Here is a 22865-nt window from a genome sequence, read left to right as displayed (position 1 = left end):
TTGAGGGCCTACGTTAGAGTGATCCTATAAATTTACCTGTTTCTGAGACTCAGTTTGTATATTTGTATGCCTCATTTTTGGGAAGCATGTAAAGAGGGATTTGGGGTTATGACTAAGTCTCTTATATTCTCCAGTTCAAACACTATGGGAAAGAAAGATGAATTCTACTAGAGTATCCCTGATGATGTCCTTAGTGGACTCAGGAGTCCTGCCAGGTAAAACAGGTGCTGATGAATTTATGTTTCTTTTGCTTTTCACAATAAAAATATTAACAACAGTAACTGCTCTCTATTTCTTGAGTGCTTATATACTCAGTACTTTCTATAAGTTGTTTATAGCTTATTTAATACATCACAATCTAATTTATAATGCTCAGAAGTATCACTCACCAATTTTAAGAAAGAGGAAATGGAAGTTCAGAGAGACCAAGTGACTTTCCCAAGGCGAGCGGTCAGGCAGCTGAGTCTACTGACTCAAATGCCCATGCTCCTGACTTAAGTATATCACACTCTACAGTTTGGTGCATCTCCTGAGAGAATAAGTTTTTTTAATGAGTTGTTTTCAAAAATCTTTGTCCTGAAAAACATTTGCAACAGGATAGTTAGCGTTAGAGGGTTTAGTAGGTACTCAGTAGGTACCCAGCTGTGAGTTAAAAGAGAATAGTGCCGAAGCCGTAAAGGTACCAAGAACAGCTTTCTTTTCACGGTGATGAGAGAGCCAGGTGACATGTGTGTATGTGTGTGACCTGATAGAGCTACATTTGAGGACACCAGGAGCTGCCCAGAGAAGAGAGTGAAAATGCAAAGGTGTTTAAGCTTGGAGAGCAATTACAAGGGGCCACATTAATTGATGGACTAAAGATAGTTTAAACTTCTGGAAGTCAGCTCTTAACAAAGCTCCATTTGGGCTATTTGTGAAGGAAAGGAGTATGTCAGACCTGCTTAGATTAAGTTTTATGTATGCATATATGTATGCCTATCTATCTATCTTGACAGGAAACACAGGATTTCTACATCACAGATTATTCAGAGCATCTTGCCTCAGTTTTCCCATGCCTCGGTCCTCTTTGGGACAACACAATGAGGGCAGATGTTATCTACATGAATAATGCAGTTAGTACCACAAAAAAGGAACACTGGATTTATGAATCTCAGAACTTAAGTGGGGCATTAGGCACATTTGCCCCTCTTCCACTGCAGGGAGCAAGAGGGAAAAGAAAGAGAAAGAGATAGAGGGAGAGACAGAAGGGGAGGGAAAGCAAGTGCTCTGTAAATGCAAACACACCCAATCTGGAGACAGGTGGTGAACTAAAGGTCCCTAGGTCTATTATTCTTTGAAATGTAAGTAAATAAATGGCACAAGGGGAGGTGCCTCTAAATCTCCCTCAAGGTCTCTGTCTGTAACTTCCATGGCTTTTTTTTTTTTTTTTTTTCCACTCAAACCCCTCTTAACCCAGGTGCCACAATTGCTTGCTCAGAAAGCTCTGACTCTACAGATATGTGAAAATATTCATGGAGAATTGTCTCCTGGACACTTGTTTTAACTTTTTTTAGGGGGAAGATCAGGATTGGCTGACTAGGGATATATGCCTCTATCTTTCCATCAGATGGACTAGAGCCCAGTAAGCCTGAGCAAAGGCTCAGATTTGGTAAAGGTATTGAACTGTAGCCATATCTGTTATTGTTGGAGAAGGTAACCCAGGGAAGATCAATCTAAACACATTTCTTCTGGGCAATTTTGCTAAGCCTCTGACTGTAGTGTTTACTTGGTAAAGATTCACCTTTCTCACTAGTGGATAACTGGTATTATTTTCCTTTTTGGGGAAGAGTGTATACTATCTAATTTGGCAAAGACTGGATGAGCACTTTTGTATCTTACAACTGACATGCGAGAAAATTGTTGATAGAGAAGTTTTGGTCATGGGAATGTAAAGCACAATATAACTTTGCATTTTGTGTTCAATATGTTGTGCTATTACTAAAAGTTTACGTATTTGAGATAATATTTTCATATCATTTTGTCTTATGGCACTTATAGTCTTATACTGTATAATGTTATATGTCTGCCTCATCTCTTGTATAGACTATAATCAATAGCATGTTATTAAAATTCATATCTTTATAATCGTAAAGATCACTAATTTTATTAAGTACTTACTATGTACCAGGCCTTGTGCTAAGGACTTTGCATGTATCACTTACACAATCCTTTTGGCAATCTGTTATCCTCATATACTTTTTTACGAAGGACAAAGCTGAGCTCAGATGCAATATAGCTTGTTGAGGGTCATACCGGTGATAAATTGTAAAGTTCAAATTTATATTACTTAAGTCTGTCTGCTCTCTTAACTACTTTTCTGAGTTATATGTCATAATTAATGCAATGTATTTACCTGGAGGATAAGATTTAAATTCCTGAAATATATGTTAGCATAAAATACACTGAATTGGTTTTTATTACCTTGTCTTTATTAGAGTTGTGCAAACTTCATCTTACTTTTCATTACTATCATGTTTTTGGATTTCTGAAAATAGTTATGTTTTTGTAGTACATTTTGCACTGTTGCTACACACATTGAAGTTTCATGGTGAAGTTAAATTGCACTGACAAAACATGGATTAACTTTCAACTCTTCTACTGACATTATAGAGAAGTTTATATATATATATATGTAAATATATATGTAAATATATATATATATTTTTTTTTTTTTGAGACAGAGTCTCGCTCTGTCGCCCAGGCTGGAGTGCAGTGGCTGGATCTCAGCTCACTGCAAGCTCTGCCTCCCGGGTTTATGCCATTCTCCTGCCTCAGCCTCCCGAGTAGCTGGGACTACCAGCGCCTACCACCTCGCCCGGCTAGTTTTTTGTATTTTTTAGTAGAGATGGGGTTTCACTGGGTTAGCCAAGATGGTCTCGATCTCCTGACCTCGTGATCCTCCCGTCTCGGCCTCCCAAAGTGCTGGGATTACAGGCTTGAGCCACTGCGCCCAGCTGAGAAGTTTATATTCTTAAGCATTTAATTCAGCTCTGCCCTCAGTTCTTGGCAGAGTTTCATTCATTTATTCAGCAAACATTTATTGGGTGCCTAATATATGCTAGACCAGTCACTAAGATATTTGTTCAATCAATATTATGAACAATATTATGGGATTATGAAATATAAACTTTGCTCTTATGGGATTATGAGATATAAACTTTGCTAAGTGGAGATGATGTTTCCTTTTTTTTCCTGTAACCTCCATGGTCCCTAGCACGTGGCTAAAAGGAAAAGTCAATAACAATTTATTAGTTAAATGATCTTATTGAATTGAGGACAATAATTATTTACTTGAAGGTAGGGTAGGAAAAAAATCTATATAATGAAGTCCAAAGTATTCAGACAGTCTGTCTAGCACAGATGTCTTTATTCCCCTTCCTTACATCAAATCTGAAATTCATTATATCTGTACCTAGTAAACACACTAATAAATGATTTCATTTATCCAATTAATATTTATTGGGCTTCTGATTTATAATGCTATATGTGAGTTAGAGAATAAGAATGCTTCCATTCTTAAAGAACTCATACCACGGGAAATTCATTCATTCAATAAGTATTTATTGAACATCTATTATATGCCAAGCATTCTTCTTGACATTGATGATATAGTTGTGAATAAGTGAAGCTTACATTCTGCTGGGAGTAGATAGGCAAAATGCAATTAAGGAGCAAACAGATAAGATATGACAAAACATGATAATCACAATGAAGGAAATAGAATGATATAATAGACTAACTGTGGGGACACATTTTAGATGCAAATGCCATGAATGCCTGTCTTAGGAACTTATATATTTGATTTGAGATATGAAGGACAAGAAGGACCAGTGGTGTGCTGGTAAATTGGTTCTGCAGGGGACAAAAGTCTGATTTATGGCATTTCCTGACTTCCAGGGTATAAATATTCTCACCCTGGCTGATTTCAGGCTACCAGACATTTAATCTGGGTTGCAAAATTCCTTATAATTAACAATCAACTCTTGAATGCTGGTACAAATCAGCCCTGAGGAGGAACGGGCCTTGACTTATTCAAGGTCCTGAAGGGAAACATTGTGACTGCAGTGTAATGGCAGATAAAATGATAGTAATGTGAAATCAGGTGAAAGAGATAGGCATAAATTAGATAATGTATGGCCCTGTGGGTAATGGCAAATAATTGATTTATTTAAGAGTGGTAGAAAGTCATTGAATGATTTAAAGAGGAATGTTGTGATCAGATTTCCATTTTTAAAAGATATGCAGGCCTCTATTCTGTAGGATGGAATAAAGAGAGGACAGAGGGAAGACCAGAGAAAGTGATTTTTCAATCCAGGAAAGAGATAATGATGGCTTAGATTGGGTTATTGTTCCACCTTTTCTTTCCGCCTCCACCTTGGTTTAGAGTATATTTTCTTGCTTCACTAAATTTGAGATGGACCCTATCTTGTTTTGGCTAATGGAATATGAGAAGGCATGATGCAGACAATGACTTTAAATGTACACAGTAGTTTATCATGTCTCTTACACTTTTTGATCTACCAAGAAAAGACCATGCCCCAGGTGGTGGCACCTATCTAGCCTGATCCGTCTAAGCCAGCTGACTCATAGCCAGAAGCAGAACTGCTTTGGCTTATTCAAATGACCATAAGCAAGAGAAATCTAAACTTGTAAACTGCTGAGTTTTGATTCCATTTGTTATACAGTGTTATTGTGGCAATTGTAGTGTTTGGTAAAGTGAAGAGAAATGGACAAATCTGAGAGGTAGATAATGAGTTTCTGGTTTGAAAAAGTAGCTGTATAGTGTCATTTACTGACATGAGAAAGATAAGAAAGAATTTTTTTAGAGAGGATATCAAGAGTTCCATTAAATATATTATATTTGAGATACTAATTAATGCATACATAAGTCTGAAATTTCGAGGAGAGATGTGGGCTAGAGAATAAAGTTTTGGAGTCTTTGGTATATGAACATTATTTAAAGCCATGGATGGAACTGGATGAAATTTCCTAAAGAATAAGTGAAGTTAACATAAACAAAAAGGCTTAAGACAGAGACTTAAGACACTTCATTCATTGGAGGTCTGATAGAAGAGGGAGAGTCAGTAAAAGAGATTGACAATGAGAAGCAGCATCATAGGAGGAACTCTAGGAGAAAGTGTTGGAATCTTTTCATAAAAGAAAATCATCATTATCATTGAGTGCTGCTGTGAAGGCTCAGCAAAAAGTTGACAAATACTTGTTCACTGGGTGTGCTACCATGGAAGTCATTGTACCTTTGATGAGAGCAGTTTCCACAGAGCAACCACTGTACCAGGTAGATTGGGAGTGTAGGGACAAAAAAATGGGGTGAGAAAGAGCAAACAATATATGTAGACAACCAGTCTAAACATTTTGCTATGAAGTGTGGAGAAACTGAACAATAGGAAGAGAAGGTTTGTGTTTCATTTCAAATGCTAGCTATGATTATGACTGCATTAAGTAGTAATCTAAGTTAAAAATCTTTCATTTGACCTTTTTCAATTATTTTACCCATCTCAGTTACTATTTAGCCCAAACCTCCACAACCCTTATCAAATCTCTGCCTGCTTCCCTCAGTAAATGACCTTACCTCCTACTTCATAGAGAAAATAAAGGTCTTCATGGTGAACTCACTGGAAACTTATTAATAGCCACCTGAAATCTTGTCTATAGTTTTAGAAGATGCCTCTTCAGGTATTAATTCTATCTCATTCTTTCCCTTTTCTGTCAGGAACTTATCTATTATGTATTGTTTGCCCTCTTTTATGTCTCCATACCCTCCTTTCCTATAACCTAGAAGCATACTAAAGTTTCTCTCATATTAAAAATATATTGACACTATAATTTACTTTCTCAAACTTCTGTTTCTGTGGTGATCATTTCATTGCTGTCTGTTTCTTCAAACCACATACCTCTTGAAAAAGGAGTCTACATTTATTACCTCCAATAACATTATTCCTTCGACCCAAAGAAATCTTTCTTCTACTTCCATTAAATTGTCCAATGACCTCCCAATTCCAAAAGCTGAAGGGTGCATTTCATTCCTTGTTTTAAATTCATGAGATAATGAAAATAAAGTTTCATAGCACTGTATTGGGAATTATGTAATTATTTGTAGTTAATTTCATTCCTAAGAATGTTGACTTCATAATCTCCGGGTTCTTTTTTGCATTCCTAGTGCCTAGCAGACTGCCTGTCACATTGTAGGTATTCTGTAAATATTTGTTGAATGAATGATTGAATAAATGGATGGATGCATAAAAACACAATGTCTATCCTCAAGAAACCGTCAGAGTTCACAGTCTAGTGAGCAATTGGCATTCTATATAACACACATGTGCTTGAAATTCCAACAGTAGAAAATTATATGACATCTACCCAGCCCACACACTAGAATGTGAAATGTCAGTAAATTGCAATCTGTCATTCTTGACTAATGAATCTGTCTATAAATTTGAAACTTAAAAATTTTTAAGTTTTGTTATAATTCATATGAAATTAAATAAAATTTAAATAGTGGATCTTAAAAAGAGAGAAAGGTAAGAAAATCATTTTATAATTATTCAGTGTACAAAATATAAAATCTCTCATTGTTTGAATGAAAACCATTTTACCGACCTGAAGCACTTTCATAGTAGTAAGTCTTTGTGTAGAAGAGACCTTAAAGCTCTTCTAGCCCGACTATTTTCACAACATAAAATCCCCTCTACAATGTTCTTCTGAAATTTTCTGCTAACAAATATCTGTGATGAGGAACACACTCCCTTTTCTGACACTGAATTTCCAATTTGTTTGAGCTTTAAATTCTAGAAAACTAGTTTCCAATAGAGAGGAAATAAAACCTGAAATAGAGATGCTGGTTTTGTGTGTGTGTGTGTGTGTGTGTATGTGGAAGGAAGGGGAGAAATAGGGGTTCTTTATGAAGGTCAGGAGAGCAGTGGGAATTAGTGGAAGCAAGTATGTGTATAGTATCTATGGTGTCCGAGAAAGTAATGGAAAGAAATTAATCCATGACACTGGCAAACATAAAAATGATACTGAAAAATCTATGTAACTGAGTAAGAGGTATTACATGTTTTATTTATTGATTCTTATAACAAATGTTTGTTGAATGTGCTGGGTACTATAAGGAAGTGCTGAGGATTCAAGGGAAATAAGTCCCAGTCCACCTGATCAGAGAGTTTACAGATTAGTAAAGGGATGGTGGGCCAACCAAACAATGAGCGCTGAAAATCGTTTCAGTGTTAAGATAGATTAGAGAATATCCTTCGTGCGGAGTCTTGAAATGACTAGCAAAATGGAGAACAACTAAATTAACAAATTGATTTATCAGGTAGATATAAGACATTGCTCCTAAGAATTAAAGAATATACATTATTTTCAGACAAATATGGGGCATTATGAAAATTGACTACACAAGGGTATATAAAGTAGGAGTCAACAAATTTCAAACAATTGGAATTATACAAAACCTGTTCTCTGATTACTGTGATGTTAAATCAGAAAATAATAACACAATGATAATTTAAAATTCCATAATTGGAAATGAAAGATTATTTATGGAAAGTATGGAGGATAGGTTAGAGTTTCATGGCTGGATTCAGGAATCCAAGTGAAGCTGTTAATGTACCAGATGAAAGATGATAAGGGTCTGAATTGAGAGAGTATGAGTGGGAAAGGATGGAAGGGATTAAATGACTCTATTAGGGGATTGAGGGGGAGTGAATAGGGGAGATGACTTTCAGGTTTATGGATGGACAGTAGTGTCATTAAGTGTGAGAGGGACATGTTGATTGAGATGGAGATAGTTGGCTATTCAAATTTGGATCTCAAGAGTGGTCTTAGCAAGATATACAGATTTGTGCACATTGAGGTAATAAATATAGCCAAGGTCATGGACCATATCATTCAAGTTAAGGGTTAGAAGGTAGCCAAGGAAAGAAATAGCTTTGGGGAACACACAACAGCTGGAGGTGGTCAAAGCAAAATAAGCCCATGAAGGACAAAGGCACAATTGTCAGAAGTGAATGAAATTGAATGGATGATTGATTTCAGGTGAGCAAATGATTGAGCTCAGGTGAATGAATGATTAATTCCAGCTGGACTCTGAGGAGCACATAGTAAGTAGCGTTAGAGACTAAAGTCTTTTGGTTGGTAGTTTTTGTTGTTGTTGTTTTTCTTTTTTGCTTGTCAGCTCATACCTAAGTTGGCAGTTTTAATGCCTTACCTTCCTTTTGCTTAACTTCATTGTAAAACCTCTAAGAATTCATAACTCTACCTCTGTTTTTTGTGCCCTGATCTCCCTGTTGGTCTCTCGTGTTCTAATCAGAAGTTATTTATAATTTATATTCCAGAACTGAAATTCTAGTTTGGTGGAATTGGTTTATCAACTAGATTTTACATAAGCAATAGTTAGAAACTCAGAGATGTTATAATTGGGCCTAAAGTCACACACTAACTCTAATTTTCCATCTAAACGTTTATCTGCAGCAATGTTGGATTTTCATATGTTTTAATTGCCTTTTTAGAGATCTCTTTTAACTCTATATACTACTTTTAAAAGAGTTTATCTGCATTTATTTTGTATGTTGGATGCAGTCCTAATATGACTTAGTTAAATGGTACTATAGAGGGCTTTTAGTTTAGCACTTAAATGGATCATACCCAAAGTATTTAACAGGTTTCTTTTCTCTAAAATAGACATATCTTTTTCTTAATTATTGTATTAACACAAGCTCATTATAAAGATTTTAAAAATACTTACATATATAGTATTGAAAGGGAAAGTCCTAACAATATTACATTTTCCCCTTCCTTCCAAAGATAGACACTGTTGATGGTTTTAGTTTGGTGTAAATATTAGACAAGAAAGGTTGGGCTCTGTTGAGTAACGAATGAACACTAGATTCTCTGTGGCTTGATGTTTCATAAAGACTTATTTATCCCCCTACATTAATCACGGTGTGATAGACAGTTTACCTTGTAGTTTTGCCATTTGGTGCACAGGCTTCCTGGGGCACTGTGGCAGGGAAACAGCGGGCTGGAGAAATTTAAGGCCCAGGTCTGGTAGTGGCTCACACCTAATGTGCTCACATCTCATTGGTCAGAGTTTAATCACATGTCATCAAAGTAATTGTAAAGGGATATGGGAAATACAGGGAAGCACATGGATAATTTGGTGAGTACTAATTGTCTCTGCTGTAGTATGCATTCTTCCTTATCTTTCGTGTGCATTTGCAAATAAATAAACCAAGATACACATATATGTGTGTTTTATGCATATATGTGTATTTTACAAATATGAATTCCTCATTAGTGAAAATTTATTTTCATAATGTTGCTTTCAAAATAATATTATCCTTAAATAATACCTTCACTTGTGAACTTCATCACATCCTTCCTAGGTATGCAGTGAACCTGTTCCCTGGTCATGTATTCAATTCCAAGTGTGTTCAAATGTAAGCATCTGTAATCTCTTGATCTATATTGGCTTCTTTCCTATTGACTTGAAAACTTCCTGCCTTGAAAAACAAAACAACAACAAAAATTTCACTAAATCCTATTGCTTTCTGTAGCTTCTGTGATTTTCTTTCATTGCAAGGTTAATTTCTTTACCATTGCTGTAAAATTCACTCTTTATATCTCCAGATTGCACGTCCCATCACCTTTGCCCCATCCTTTTTCTCCTTCACTTTTCTGCAGTGATTTTCACTGTTATACTGTCCATTGAGGGTAGCAATAATGCTTTATTAACGATTATATTCTACACTGCTCCCCTCCCAGGAGTCAGCATAGCAATTTTTACTACGTAAATATTCTATAAATAAGTACAATAAACAAACAGGCAGATTGAGCATCAGAGTGATTAAGAATTCAGGTTCCAGAGGCTATCTGCCTGGGTTTGAATATCATCTCTACCTTTTGCTAATGGTCTAATCTTGGGCAAAATAATCACACCTCTATTTCCATATCCTCATCTGCAAAATGGAGATAGTAATAGTACTTAATCTTTGGGATGGCTCTAAGAATAGAACATGATAATCCATATATAGCAATTAGTGCACTTGGCATATGGCACGTATTTTAATGTTTCTATTTTTAAGACTCAAAAATTCTCCTTCACCTTAATATGATATCGGTTAACATACGACGTGTCTTTATATAAAGTGTGTCCTCGGAGCTTTATTGTTACCTTCTGAAGTAAACAAGGCAGAAATTACCCACTTTTACTGATGAATCCCCTGAAGACCCACAAGTTCTAGGGGGCAGTGTAGAGCACAGTGAAAAAGAATGGAGTCCTGGCTCTGTACCTTCCAAGTTAAAGGATCTTGGGAAAGTTGCTTCTCCGAGTAAACGGACTAATCACAGTACTTTACAAAAACAAAAACAAAAACAGAATAAAACTGTTGAAACTTACATGAGATAATTCACAGGGAATGCTAACCAATGCTTCTGGTACCTTATAAATACAGCCTTTGCTCAGTATCCTTGGTGAACTGGTTCCAGGACTTCCCCTACCTCCATCATTCAAAGATCCGAGAATGCCCAAGTCCCTGATAAGATATGTAGTATATATTTGCACATAACCTATGCACATCTTCCCATATATTTTATTTTTTAAAATTTATTTACTTTTTCTATAGGTTATTGGGGTACTGGTGGTATTTGGTTACATGTTAAGTTCTTTAATGGTGATTTGTGAGATTTTGGTGCACCCATCACCTGAGCAGTATACACTGTACCCTATTTGTAGTCTTTTATCCTTCACCCCCCTCCCACCTTTCCCCCCAAGTCCCCAAAGTTCATTGTATCATTCTTATGCCTTTGCATCCTCATGTCTGAGCTCCCACATATCAGTGAGAACATCTGATGTTTGGTTTTCCATTCCTGAGTTACTTCATTTAGAATAAGTCTCCAATCTCATCCAGGTTGCTGCAAATGCCATTAATTCATTTCTTTTTATGGCTGAGTAGTATTCCATTGTATATATATATACTACAGTTTCTTTATCCACTTGTTGATTGATATGCATTGGGTTGGCTCCATGATTTTGCAATTGCAAATTGTGTTGCTATAAACATGCATGGACAAGTATCTTTTTCGTATGATGACTTCTTTTCCTTTGTGTTGATACCCAGTAGTGGGATTGCTGGATCAAACCGTAGTTCTACTTTTAGTTCTTGAAGGAATCCGCACACTGTTTTCCATACTGACTGTACTAGTTTACATTCCCACCAGCAGTGTAGAAGTGTTCCCTGATTGCTGCATCCACGCCAGCATCGACTGTTTTTAATTTTTTGATTATGGCTATTCTTGCAGGAGTTAAGGTGGTATCACATTGTGGCTTTGATTTACATTTCCCTGATTATTAGTGATGTTGAGCATTTTTTCATATGTTTGTTGGGCATTTGTATATCTTCTTTTGATAACTATCTATTCAGGTCCTTAGCCCACTTTTTAATGGGATTTTGTGTTTTTTCTTATTGATTTGTTTGAGTTTGTTGCAAATTCTGGATATTAGTCCTTTGTCAGATGCATAGATTGTGAAGATTTTCTCCCACTCTGTGGGTTGTCTATTTACTCTGCTGACTGTTCCTTTTGCTGTGCAAAAGTTATTTAGTTAATTAAATCCCAAATATTTATCTTTTCTTAATTTTTGTTTTTATACTTTAAGTTCTGGGGTACATGTGCAGAATGTGCAGGTTTGTTACACATGTGCCATGGTGGTTTGCTGCACCCGTCAACCTGTCATCTACATTAAGTATTTCTCCTAATGTTATCCCACCCCCCACAGGCCCTGGTGTGTGATGTTCCACTCCCTGTGTCCATGTGTTCTTACTGTTCAACTCCCACTTATGAGTGAGAACATGCAGTGTTTGGTTTTCTGTTCCTGTGCTAATTTGCTGCAAATGATGGTTTCCAGCTTCATCCATGGCCCTACAAAGGGCATGAACTCATTCCTTTTTCTGGCTGCATAGTATTCCATCATGTATATGTACCACATTTTCTTTATCCAGTCTGTCATTGATGGGCATTTGGGTTGGTTCCAAGTCTTTGCTATTGTGAACAGTGCCACAATAAACATATGTGTGCATGTGTCCTTTGTTTTTATTGCATTTGCTTTTGGGTTCTTGGTCATGAAATCCTTGTCTAAGCCAATGTCTAGAAGGGTTTTTCCAATGGTGTCTTCTAGAATTTTTATAGTTTCAAGTCTTAGATTTAAGCCCTTAATCCATCTTGAGTTGATTTTTATATGAGGTGAAAGATGAGGATCTGATTTTATTCTCCTACATGTGTCTAGCCAATTATCCCAGCACCATTTGTTGAAAAGGGTATCCTTTCCCTGCTTTGTTTTTGTTTACTTTGTTGAAGATCAGTTGGCTTTCAATATTAGGTTTTATTTCTGGGTTCTCTCTTCTCTTCCACTGGTTTATGTGCCATTTTTATACCAGTATCATGCTGTTTTGGTAACTATGGCCTTATAGTATAGTTTGAAATCAAGTAGTCTGATGCCTCCAGATTTGTTCTTTTTGCTTAGTCTTGCTTTGGTTATGTGGGCTCTTTTTGGTTCCCTATGAAGTTTAGAATTGATTTTTAAGAAATTCTGTGAAAGATGATGGTGGTATTTTGGTGGGGATTGTGTTGAATTTGTAGATTGCTTTTGGCATTATGGTCATTTTCACAATACTGATTCTACCCATCCATGAGCATGGCATGTGTTTCCATTTTTTTGTGTCATCTGTGATTTCTTTCAGCAGTGTTTTGTAGTTTTCCTTTTAGAGGTCTTTTGCCTCCTTGGTTAGGTATATTCCTAAGTATTTTATTTTTTGTTTGCAGCTATTTGGGGTTGAGTTTTTTATTTGATTTTCTGCTTGGGCGCTGTTGGTGTATGGAAGAGCTACTGGTTTGTGTACATTAATCTTGTATCCAGAAACTTTGCTGATTTTTTTTAATCAGTTCTAGGAACTTTCTGGAGGAATCTTTAGATTTTTCAAGGTAAATGATCATATCTTCAGCAAACAGTGACAGTTTGACTTCCTCTTTAGAGATTTGGATGCTCTTTATTTCTTTCTCTTGTCTGATTGCTCTGGCTAGTGCTTCCAGTATTATGCTGAAGAGAAATGGTAAGAGTGGGCATTCTTGTCTTGTTCTTGTTCTCAGAGGGAATGCTTTCAACTTTTCCCCATTCAGTATTATGTTGGCTGTGGGTTTGTCATAGATGGCCTTTATTACATTGAAGTATGTCCCTTGTATGCAGGTTTTGCTGGGAGTTTTAATCATAAAGAGGTGCTGGATTTCATCAAATGCTTTTTCTGCATTTATTGAGATGATCATGTGATTTTTGTTTTTAATTCTGTTTATGTGGTGTATCACATTTATTGACTTGCATATGTTAAACCATCCCTGCACCCCTGGTATGAAACCCACTTGATCATGGTGGATTATCTTTTATAAATGTTGTTGGATTCAGTTAGCTAGTATTTTGTTAAGGATTTTAGCATCTATGTTCATCAGGGATATTCCACACTATTCTTGTGGAATAGTGTCAAAATGATTGGCATCAATTTCTTCTTAAACAATCTCTAGATTACTTATAATACCAAATGGTATGCAAACTCAATGCAAATAGCTTTCATACTATATTGTTTTTAAATATATATTATTTTTGTTGTAATATATTTTTAAATGTTTTTTTTTTCTGAATATTGTCAATCTGTGGTTGGTTGAATCTGCAGATGCAGAACCCGGGAATACTGAAGGCCGACTATAGTTAATCAATATTAATATTCTGTTTTCCATTTCTACAAAAATTTTATGTTCTCTGAATGTACATTTTGAATATATGTTACATAATTCAGTCTAGTATGCTCTTCTTTTTGTTGACATTGAGATCCAACTAGCCTATAATTTTCTAAAGCAGAGGGTTTTCTCTCATGTGTTCTGTGTATCTTTTATTAATAATATATCTGAGCTAGTAGCTGGAAGGTGCTCAATAGTTACCTGATAATGTTTTTGTTATAATATTTCAAACTGTATGTTTGTCCCATTATCTGTGCACAATAGAAAGTAATGGGTATTTTAAAAATACTTATGTAAATTTCTCTTTACACTTGAAGAATTAGATTTTTAAAAAAGTAGAACCATTGCCTTTTGTGGACTTTAGTCTTACTCTATCAAATAATGAGATTTTTGGAGCACTTTGTGTTCCTATTTATAGGAACTAATGATTTGCCAAATTATTTAAAAATGGCAGCCCCTTCTGTAAGAACTAAGCTTTGTGATGATAATGATTATAGTAATACTGATATGTACAAATGAGGCTGTTTGTATTCATTGGTATATGCTATGCTGTTGCAGCCATTTCTCTGAGAGCAGTCTTCTTTCTGATATATGTAGTTCATTTGCACTATAATTTTCGGTCCTAAAGTTTAGTAATTGCAAAGCATCTGAGTAGCATGGAGTGAAGAAAACTACTCAACTGTGTTTTTTAGTATCTCTGTGTTAGTAACATTTTAAAAGATTATAGCTCTTGTTATTAAAAATCTGTGATTTGCAACTGAATTCAAAAAATGCCTTTACAACTTGAAAACTAATAGTATGCAATTAAAACTTTAACAAAATTTCAGGACAAGTTAAATTGGACAAAATCATGACTATTATTGAACCAGTGAGTAAAAAAATGGAGACAGCAAAGCAACAGCAGTTTGAGGAGTCCAGGTAATGTATAATTAGTTAAACTATAGAAAATATATATTTTCTTCTACTTTGCCAGTATTCCCTGACCAATTGTCATGGTCTCTCAAGTTTATCTATTAACGCCCCATACATGAAGCTAATTTATTGTTCTGCTTGAGTTCCTCAAAGCATATCAATTATCAAAATTTTTGTTTTCAGTTCAATTAACTTTTGAACTGGAGGATGTCTGAGTAGTTAAGTAAACCATCTGGGTTTTATAGTGCATAAGCTTGAATCCAGTTTGTGGCTTTCCTGAGAAAAAAATGCCATATTTTATGATAATATTACATAAGTTTAGAATTTTAATAACTCATCTGCAGCAATTATAGAGCAGAGTAAGTTATAATTTTCCTTTCTAAATCTAATAATTAAAGGTTAGTCTTTTCTAACAGAAGGTGAGGCTGGTTCTACAGAACATAGTTTGAACACAGGAATTCTAAGCATTGCCTCTGCTTTCCAAAACTGTCTGAAGATGGGTCAGTTCCTTTTCTGAATTGCAAGAAATAGCATCAACGTCTTCAAGATAACTTTAAAATTACATACACAATAGTTGGCCCTGAAGCTACAGACAGAACCTCTAAGCTCTTCAGCACATATTTTGTAAGAACATTTGTACTTACAGACAGTAAATACTTCTCTGCTAAATGTATTTTTCAGTAGCTTGTTTCACAATAATTCATTGATATTATAACATGGTCAGAAATTTGGGGTGATTGGCACAGCTATAAGTTAGTTGAGGAAATGCTGGCAAGGCTATGAAGAACTTTGTGGGTCTTCCAACATTTAAGTTGTGAACTATGTGTTTAACACTAGAAGATCCACGCTCAGGGTAACCACTTTCTTGGCTTAAGTGTAATACAGTACTCAAATTTGAAAGAGTGAAATATATACACAGCCTTAATACTAAAGGTTTGGTTACACCCATGATAAGGGAAGATATTAATTTCAAAGGAAAAGAAATTATTATATTGGAAACTTACAAGTTTTTATACATTTCTTTTCTGCCTTTGAATTACCCATTTTAACTTAAGATCCAAATTGGTCTAGCAAATTGGTAGCTCCTAAAAGAGTAATCAATATAGCAATTTAGCCAAATTGTTTAGAATTTCAAGTCAGCTTTTACTAACTGAAAAGGTTAACTGATTTGAAAATCATTTTCAGTATCTTTAGATGAGGCTGGTAAGCCATGGCAGAATAGTCATGTTTTAGGGACGAGCGAAGCACTTATTAATAAATCTGATCAGGTATAATATCTTTCAGTATAACGTCTTTCTCAAGAGAGTTTATCATTTCCCGAAGAATTGTTTCTTCTGCAACTGGTAGAAGATAAAGGTCCCTTGACACCCTAACTTCCCATTTTTAATGAAAACATGTCCTGCCTAATGAGGAGGATCAACATCCTTTGAAATTAAGAGCAAGTGCATGTACTTCCAATGACAGCCCAGGGCATATAAAGCCTGAACTTCAATACACCTGGGCTGTCTTGTCTTTATTTATAGCTAGCTGATGGTGGTAACTTGTTTCCTACTTTAACAGTTAGCTTCATTTCATTAATGTTAGAAGTGTGATGGGAATGCCAGGGAAAAGATAAATAAGTGTTTTGGGATGTGGTGACTAAGGATTTTTGGAAACCTGAGCTTAATTAGACAAATAGAATGTCACTAGACCAAAATTTTTTTTGAAATCTAGTTCACCACATAATGAAGACAAGGAAACAGCAATAAGAATATAAGCAGAAGAAAATATATTATAATCAGTTGGGAAATTAGGTATGAGATTGTTAACAATGCAGGGACAGACTCTAGGACTAATTAGTATGAATGACCCAGCTCTTCATGAAACTCCCAAAAGGTTTTTGTTCAAGTTAAATAGACCCCTGTGAGAAAAGTTGTATATAAACAACTTATAATTATCCTGAAGATGCCTTGAAAAATACTGATTGCTAAGATGACTATAATATTTTTGGGATGACTATTGAAATATTGGCCCAACAAAAGAAATTTCCTTGAGCAAAACATGAATATGATCAAATCTTTTAAATATATGATTTCTTCCCTCTTCTAAACTTGTCTATTTTTGAACTGTGGTGGGAAAACACAATTGAATACTTTTACAATTTCAATATAAATTTAAGAAAGTAAAGTTCTTCAATGTGCCTTTGAATTCTAAATTCAAAGATTGTCCTACGTTAAAATATCCTTTATGATGATGATAAATATGGGTTCATCCCAAATTTTAATTTCCCATCAGTAAAATTCATTTATGAATCACTTATTTACTAGTGCTAATTTTTACTTGATATTATTTGGTGCATTTGAAGGTATGACGACTGCATTTCAGTAAATGCGTTCTGTAATTCAGGCAAGTGAGCCTGGCCTTCTTCACCTAGTTTTGTGATCAGTGAGTTTCCTGTGTTACATGACAATTCATGTTTAGGTTATTCTGATCAATTTAATAACATAATGAGGGTATTACAAAATAATGATAGAATCCCTCATGGCATTTCACATTTGTGTGAAGCAACTGCCATTTCATCTTAATGTCTGTGAAATATTTTGCTTCAGTGGTTGAATGGTCTCCTTCCGTTAGAATCTTCCATTAGTAGGGAATACTTGAAAATACATAATTAGTTCTAACTTGGAAATTAAATAACACTTATCCATGGACAAGATATTAGAAAGCAAAGGAAATTATGCCTGATCAATGGAATTTGACCCCATTCTTGGTGATACATAAAAACGTTCTAGAATTTCAAATGGAATTTTATAAAACTGACTGCATACTCACGTCTCTCTAATTTCTCTTGATACAACTTAAGGCATACCTCAGTCCTTTGGCCAACTCCATGGGCATGACCACATGAGTGACAGTTAAATTAATAGATCCTATCCTTAGTTATTTCTTTACTATCTATTGAGTGCCTACTATGTGCAAAATGTAAATCTCTGAAGAGTCTCCTCCTTCATAGACCATGCTTCTTTCTGGGTAAATGTTTTAAAATTCTAGAAATTTACATAAGATGTATATAACTTTTGAACCAACATTTTAATTTCTAGGCATTTATAGTAACACAAGAAAATAATTGGACAGTTGAACAAATATGAATGTTCAAAGATTTTCATCCTTGTTTATAAACAACACAAAAGCAAAACCAACAAATATATCCCATAGAAGAAAACTGGTAAATAAGCGATCAGTATGTTAAAATCTATACAATGAATTTCTATGTAACGGGCCAAAATAACATGGAATTCTATGTAATGGGTCAAAATAACAATGTGCACCTTTGTACATTTTTAAAGAAAGAGCTCCGTGATATATTAGGTGCAAAATAATAGTTTAAAATTTTGTGTGCATTTATGTACATTTAAACATAGAAAAGGTATGAGATATATTCCACATGCTAATCATGTCAAATGGAATCAGTATAAAACAGTAATATGGTTCCTGAAGTCCCGCTGCCTGAATTTGAATCCTGACCCCACCCATTTCTAGCTGGAATAATCTGAACTGTATACTACGTAACCCCTAAATGTCTTAGTTTAATTTATACAATGAGTATCATAATAGTAAGTACCTACATGCTTTTTTTGAAGAATAAATCAGATAAAACATATAAAAAGGATTAGAATAGTGCCTTAAATGCTGGCCTACAGGAAGCATTGAAGGGTTTGCAGTTATTACTAAAATATCAGGGTAATAAGATTAGGGGAGATTTTTATTTTCTTTCTTTTTGCTTATTCACATTTTCCAAAGTTTCCATGTGGTACTTGACTTTATTCAGCTGTTGCGATTGAAGCTCTCCAAATCATGTTAGGAAAACATGCTACTTAAAAATCTCTTGTAAAACACTGAAGAAATAGATAGATATGATGCTTGTTCATTTTCCTGATTTTTCCTAGTTTGGGCTCATTTGGAAAGCAAATGTTCCTATTTGTTATTCATCTCAGAACCAGCAAAATTTGGTAGTATTTTGTCTTTGTTTAATAATATTTACTCTGCAAGGCACTGAGGGAACAAGAGGTGTAGTCCTGTTGACCAGAGACACGTCGTTTTCTATGATTAGCATTTAGTTCTATAACTTTAGTGTTGAAGATTTGTATTACAAAATAGAGACTATTAAATCACTTAAAGATCGAACTTAATGTTTTGGAAACAGAATGTTGGAATTACTCTATCCCTTTCCTGTCCATCTTTACTCACAACCCGGGACCTCTACCTTGGAACTTCTGAAAGAACCTGGTGAGTCTTGTACATAAATATTGGTAGCAGCACATTGATTTTCATTATTTTGCATTCATTTAAATGCAGAAACAAAAAACTAGTATTGAACAGTTATTTCCTTTATTTTCATTTCAAATACTGTATCAAAGATAAACAGATTTTGGAAGAAACTATTAATAACTAGTTTTCCATGCCTTTATCTGAAATTGAGAGATTGGATTTTTAAAAATATGAATATTGGCCGGGCGCAGTGGCTCACGCCTGTATTCCCAGCACTTTGGGAGGCCAAGGCAGGCGCATCACGAGGTCAGGAGACAGACACCATCCTGGCTAACACGGTGAAACCCCGTCTCTACTAAAAATACAAAATAGTAGCCAGGCATGGTGGTGGGGCGAGTAGCTGTAGTCCCAGCTACTCAAGAGGCTGAGGCAGGAGAATGGCGTGAACCTGGGAGGCGGAGCTTGCAGTGAGCGAGATCATGCCGCTGCACTCCAGCCTGGGCGACAGAGCGACTCCGCTTCATAAACAAATAAATAAAATATGAATATTGCAAGTTGTAAATTATAAAGATAAATTCTTATAATTTTAAAAGTTTATTTACAGTTGACTTACTGTTGTTTTAAAAAAATACAATTCTTTAAAAGAGAATATAGATGATTCTTTAAAGTCCCTTAAGTGTGACTGAGAAACTCTCTGGAACTTGAACTGCTTAAAGACCTAGGGGGCTATTGATTAAAAGTAACTATTTTTTAGTTTTCCCTTTTTTTGACTTGTTCCTCATGAGCTTCAGCCTTCATTAAGGATACAATCTTTTTGTAAAGTGGGACTTTTACTGATTTCAGAAGAAATTTTTAAAAGTTTGCTGAATAAACTCTTCCTTGGGTTCTCAAGGCACTTTTGCATAAGATGCCCTTCATAATTTTACCACCTTTTATTTGCTTGGATTATTATAGAAGGAACTCAAGCATTAACTGGAAGCTCACTTCCTAACAAATTCTATGAATCCCGTTTTCATTATTCCAATCAATATTCACCAAAACTAATATTTGTGAATATGCTATCAAAATGTTGAAGATATGCAATAGATGTGTTTTACAATTTTGATTGTTACATTGGTTCAGAGCTGAAATTCTTTTAAGGCTTTATTAGATAATTTGAGGTTCCAGAGCAATACAATAATATATGGGTCTCAGTTGATTCTAAAATTGAATATACATGTGTGGAAGTAAATGTAGGCAAATATTTATACAAGGCTAGGGTCTAATGGGTGTAATAAATAAGACTCTTAAAATCTGATCTCCCTGAAAGCTGTGTTCTATAGCTGTTTACCATAAGTTAGAGTTCTACTAATTCTGTAACATTTAGAATTTGTTCACGATGATCGAAGGGTTGATGAAAGCCTCAGTCTTCAAGTATCATTCACCTCACATGAATCAGTTGGGTCATCATCTTGCAGAGGAGCTTTTTAGCTCTTTGAAGGACTTGGCAATTCTCATAGCTTTAGTTTGGATGTTGAAATTCATTTAAGTCTTATTTTTCTGTATTTATGGAGCTTATATACAGGGTCTAGACCATAGTTTATTTAATGCTAAACAAAAGTAGAAAACTTTCCTAAAATATTTGAGAGAATCTTGGTTATTAGCTACAAATTGTTATGAAATTGTGAATGGAAAAGGCTGGCAGAATTGGTAGTCAACCATGTGGTAAGTTTTGAAATTTTCTAAAGGTTCTACCCATGCAAAAATGTTCTGCTGAATTGTGAAATGTTTATTAATTGAACCATAAGTTCATAGAAGCTAAAAGACTCCTCATACTTATTCCAGTGCATGATACATACATAGTAGGTGCTAATAACCATATGATAAATGAATGAACAAATGTAAATTAAAAAAGCAAAACCACCCAAGTGAAGTATACTTCAATATTATCTGTGTGCCTGTCTCTGCATAGTAGGCTAAAACTCAATAACTGTTAAAGAAAAAAAGAAATTGAGAAAATAAAATACTAGATACTATTTTTAATAATTCTTTTAAAAAGCTGATTATATGTGGACTGCAGAGATACCATCAAAATAAATAAAATTTTATGCAGTTCAGTTTATATGCTTTACAAACAAATTGTTGAGGAGATTATTAGTTTTATGATATTATAAGTATCTCAATACTCATATAACTTCATGGAGAGTTGAAAGGTTGAATACGCAGAAAAAGTAAAAAGTCTTACAATAAAAATCATTCTTTCCAAATGCTATAGAGTAGGTGATCTTTTTTCCTTTAAAATGAAATGTATCTTTAATCAAGTAAGAATAGGGATTTTCACTGATTTGTCATTTATGAAGTTTTTATTTTATTTTCAGCTATACCACTCTTTTATAATTACATATTTTTAAAGTAAGGCTAGAAATATCTGAAAGATTGTGATCAGCAACTTATTTTGTGTAAGCTATTAGTAAAATGTGAAAAATGTTCATTTTTTTGTAATCATTTAAGGGTGGTCAACACTTTGTGTCTTTGGTGAAAAATAATGAATACTTTTTATGGTTGTTAATTTTTAGTTCATGTTAAGGCTATAGTCTAAAAAGTCTGCACAAAATGCTTATTCTCCACATCATTATTATAACTCTATGTAATAATTTATACCTTCAATGAATATCTGACATAGTCACTGAGGTCTATTTGACAAGATAATATGTAAATAGTAAAAAAGTAGATATTGCAGTTTTCCCTGGGGTACATGGTAATCTACTGGACTCAAATTATCATCCAATTCTTTTTTTTTTTTTTTTTAACAATTCATGCATAATACATGTACATAGTTTGGGGATATGCATGATTATTTAATGCATTCATGTAATTTGTAAAGATCGAATCAGTGTTCTTGGGACATCCATTGCATAAATATTTATCTTCTCTTTATGATAGAACCACTTCCATTCTTCTCTTCTAGCTATTTTGAAACCTGTGATAGATTATTGTAAACTGTAGTTATCCTGCTGATCTATCTAACACTAGGTCTTATTTCTTCTGGCAACCCATATATTTATATCTGTTAATCAACTTCTTTTTATCTTTTCTCCTCTCTGCCCTTCTTGGCCTCTGATAACTACAAATCTACTGTTTGTCTTTGAGATCCACTTTTTTTTTTGCTTTCACATATGATTGAGAACACACAATATTTATCTTTCTGTGCTTAGCTTATTTCACTTAACGACCTCTAGTTCCCTCCATGTTGTCACAGATGACAGAATTTCATTCCTTTTTATGGCAGAGTAATATTCCATTGCGCATAATATATGTCACATTTTCTTTACTCATCTGTTGATGGGCACATATGTTGATTCCATATTTTGTTGTGAATAGTGCTACAATAAACATGGGAATGCAGATGTCTTTTTGATATATTCATTTCCTTTTTAAAAGATATATATCCAGTAGTGCAATTGCTGGATCATATGGTAGTTCTAGTTTTAGCAATTGTAAGGAAACTTCATATTGTTCTGAATAATGACTGTACTAATTTCCATGCCCACCAACAGTGTATAAGGCTTCTCTTTCTTCATATCATCAGCATCTATTATTGCCTGTCTTTTTGATAGAAGCTATTTTTAACTGGGGTAATATGATATTTCATTGTAAAAGTTTTGATTCACATGTCTCCATTGAGCATTTTTCATATGCCTATTGGCCATTTGTATGTCTTTTTTTGAAACATTATCAATCTCTTAACAGGTCAATCTAACTATTGTTGTTGCTAGATTTGTCTTTTGGACCTCATACCAGATTGATTTATGAGTGGATTGCATATAACAATTATATTATTATAGTATTCTGGGTTTGTCCTTGTACATAATTTTACCAGTGGGTTT

General features: G+C 34.6%; 1 protein-coding gene across 1 annotated transcript in view; it reads left to right on the top strand.

The window, feature by feature from the left end:
- Positions 1–22865, top strand: part of IQCM (IQ motif containing M) — a 469590-nt gene that overhangs the window by 119318 nt on the left and 327407 nt on the right. Inside the window, 2 exon segments of the mRNA XM_025386437.1 lie at positions 14667–14762; positions 18910–19017. Coding sequence (XP_025242222.1) covers positions 14667–14762; positions 18910–19017 — 204 coding nt within the window.

Source organism: Theropithecus gelada, chromosome 5 (assembly GCF_003255815.1).
Source record: "Theropithecus gelada isolate Dixy chromosome 5, Tgel_1.0, whole genome shotgun sequence".
Lineage (NCBI taxonomy): Eukaryota > Metazoa > Chordata > Mammalia > Primates > Cercopithecidae > Theropithecus > Theropithecus gelada.
Note: the sequence above shows the minus strand (reverse complement) of the source record. Positions and strands in the feature narration are given on the sequence as shown.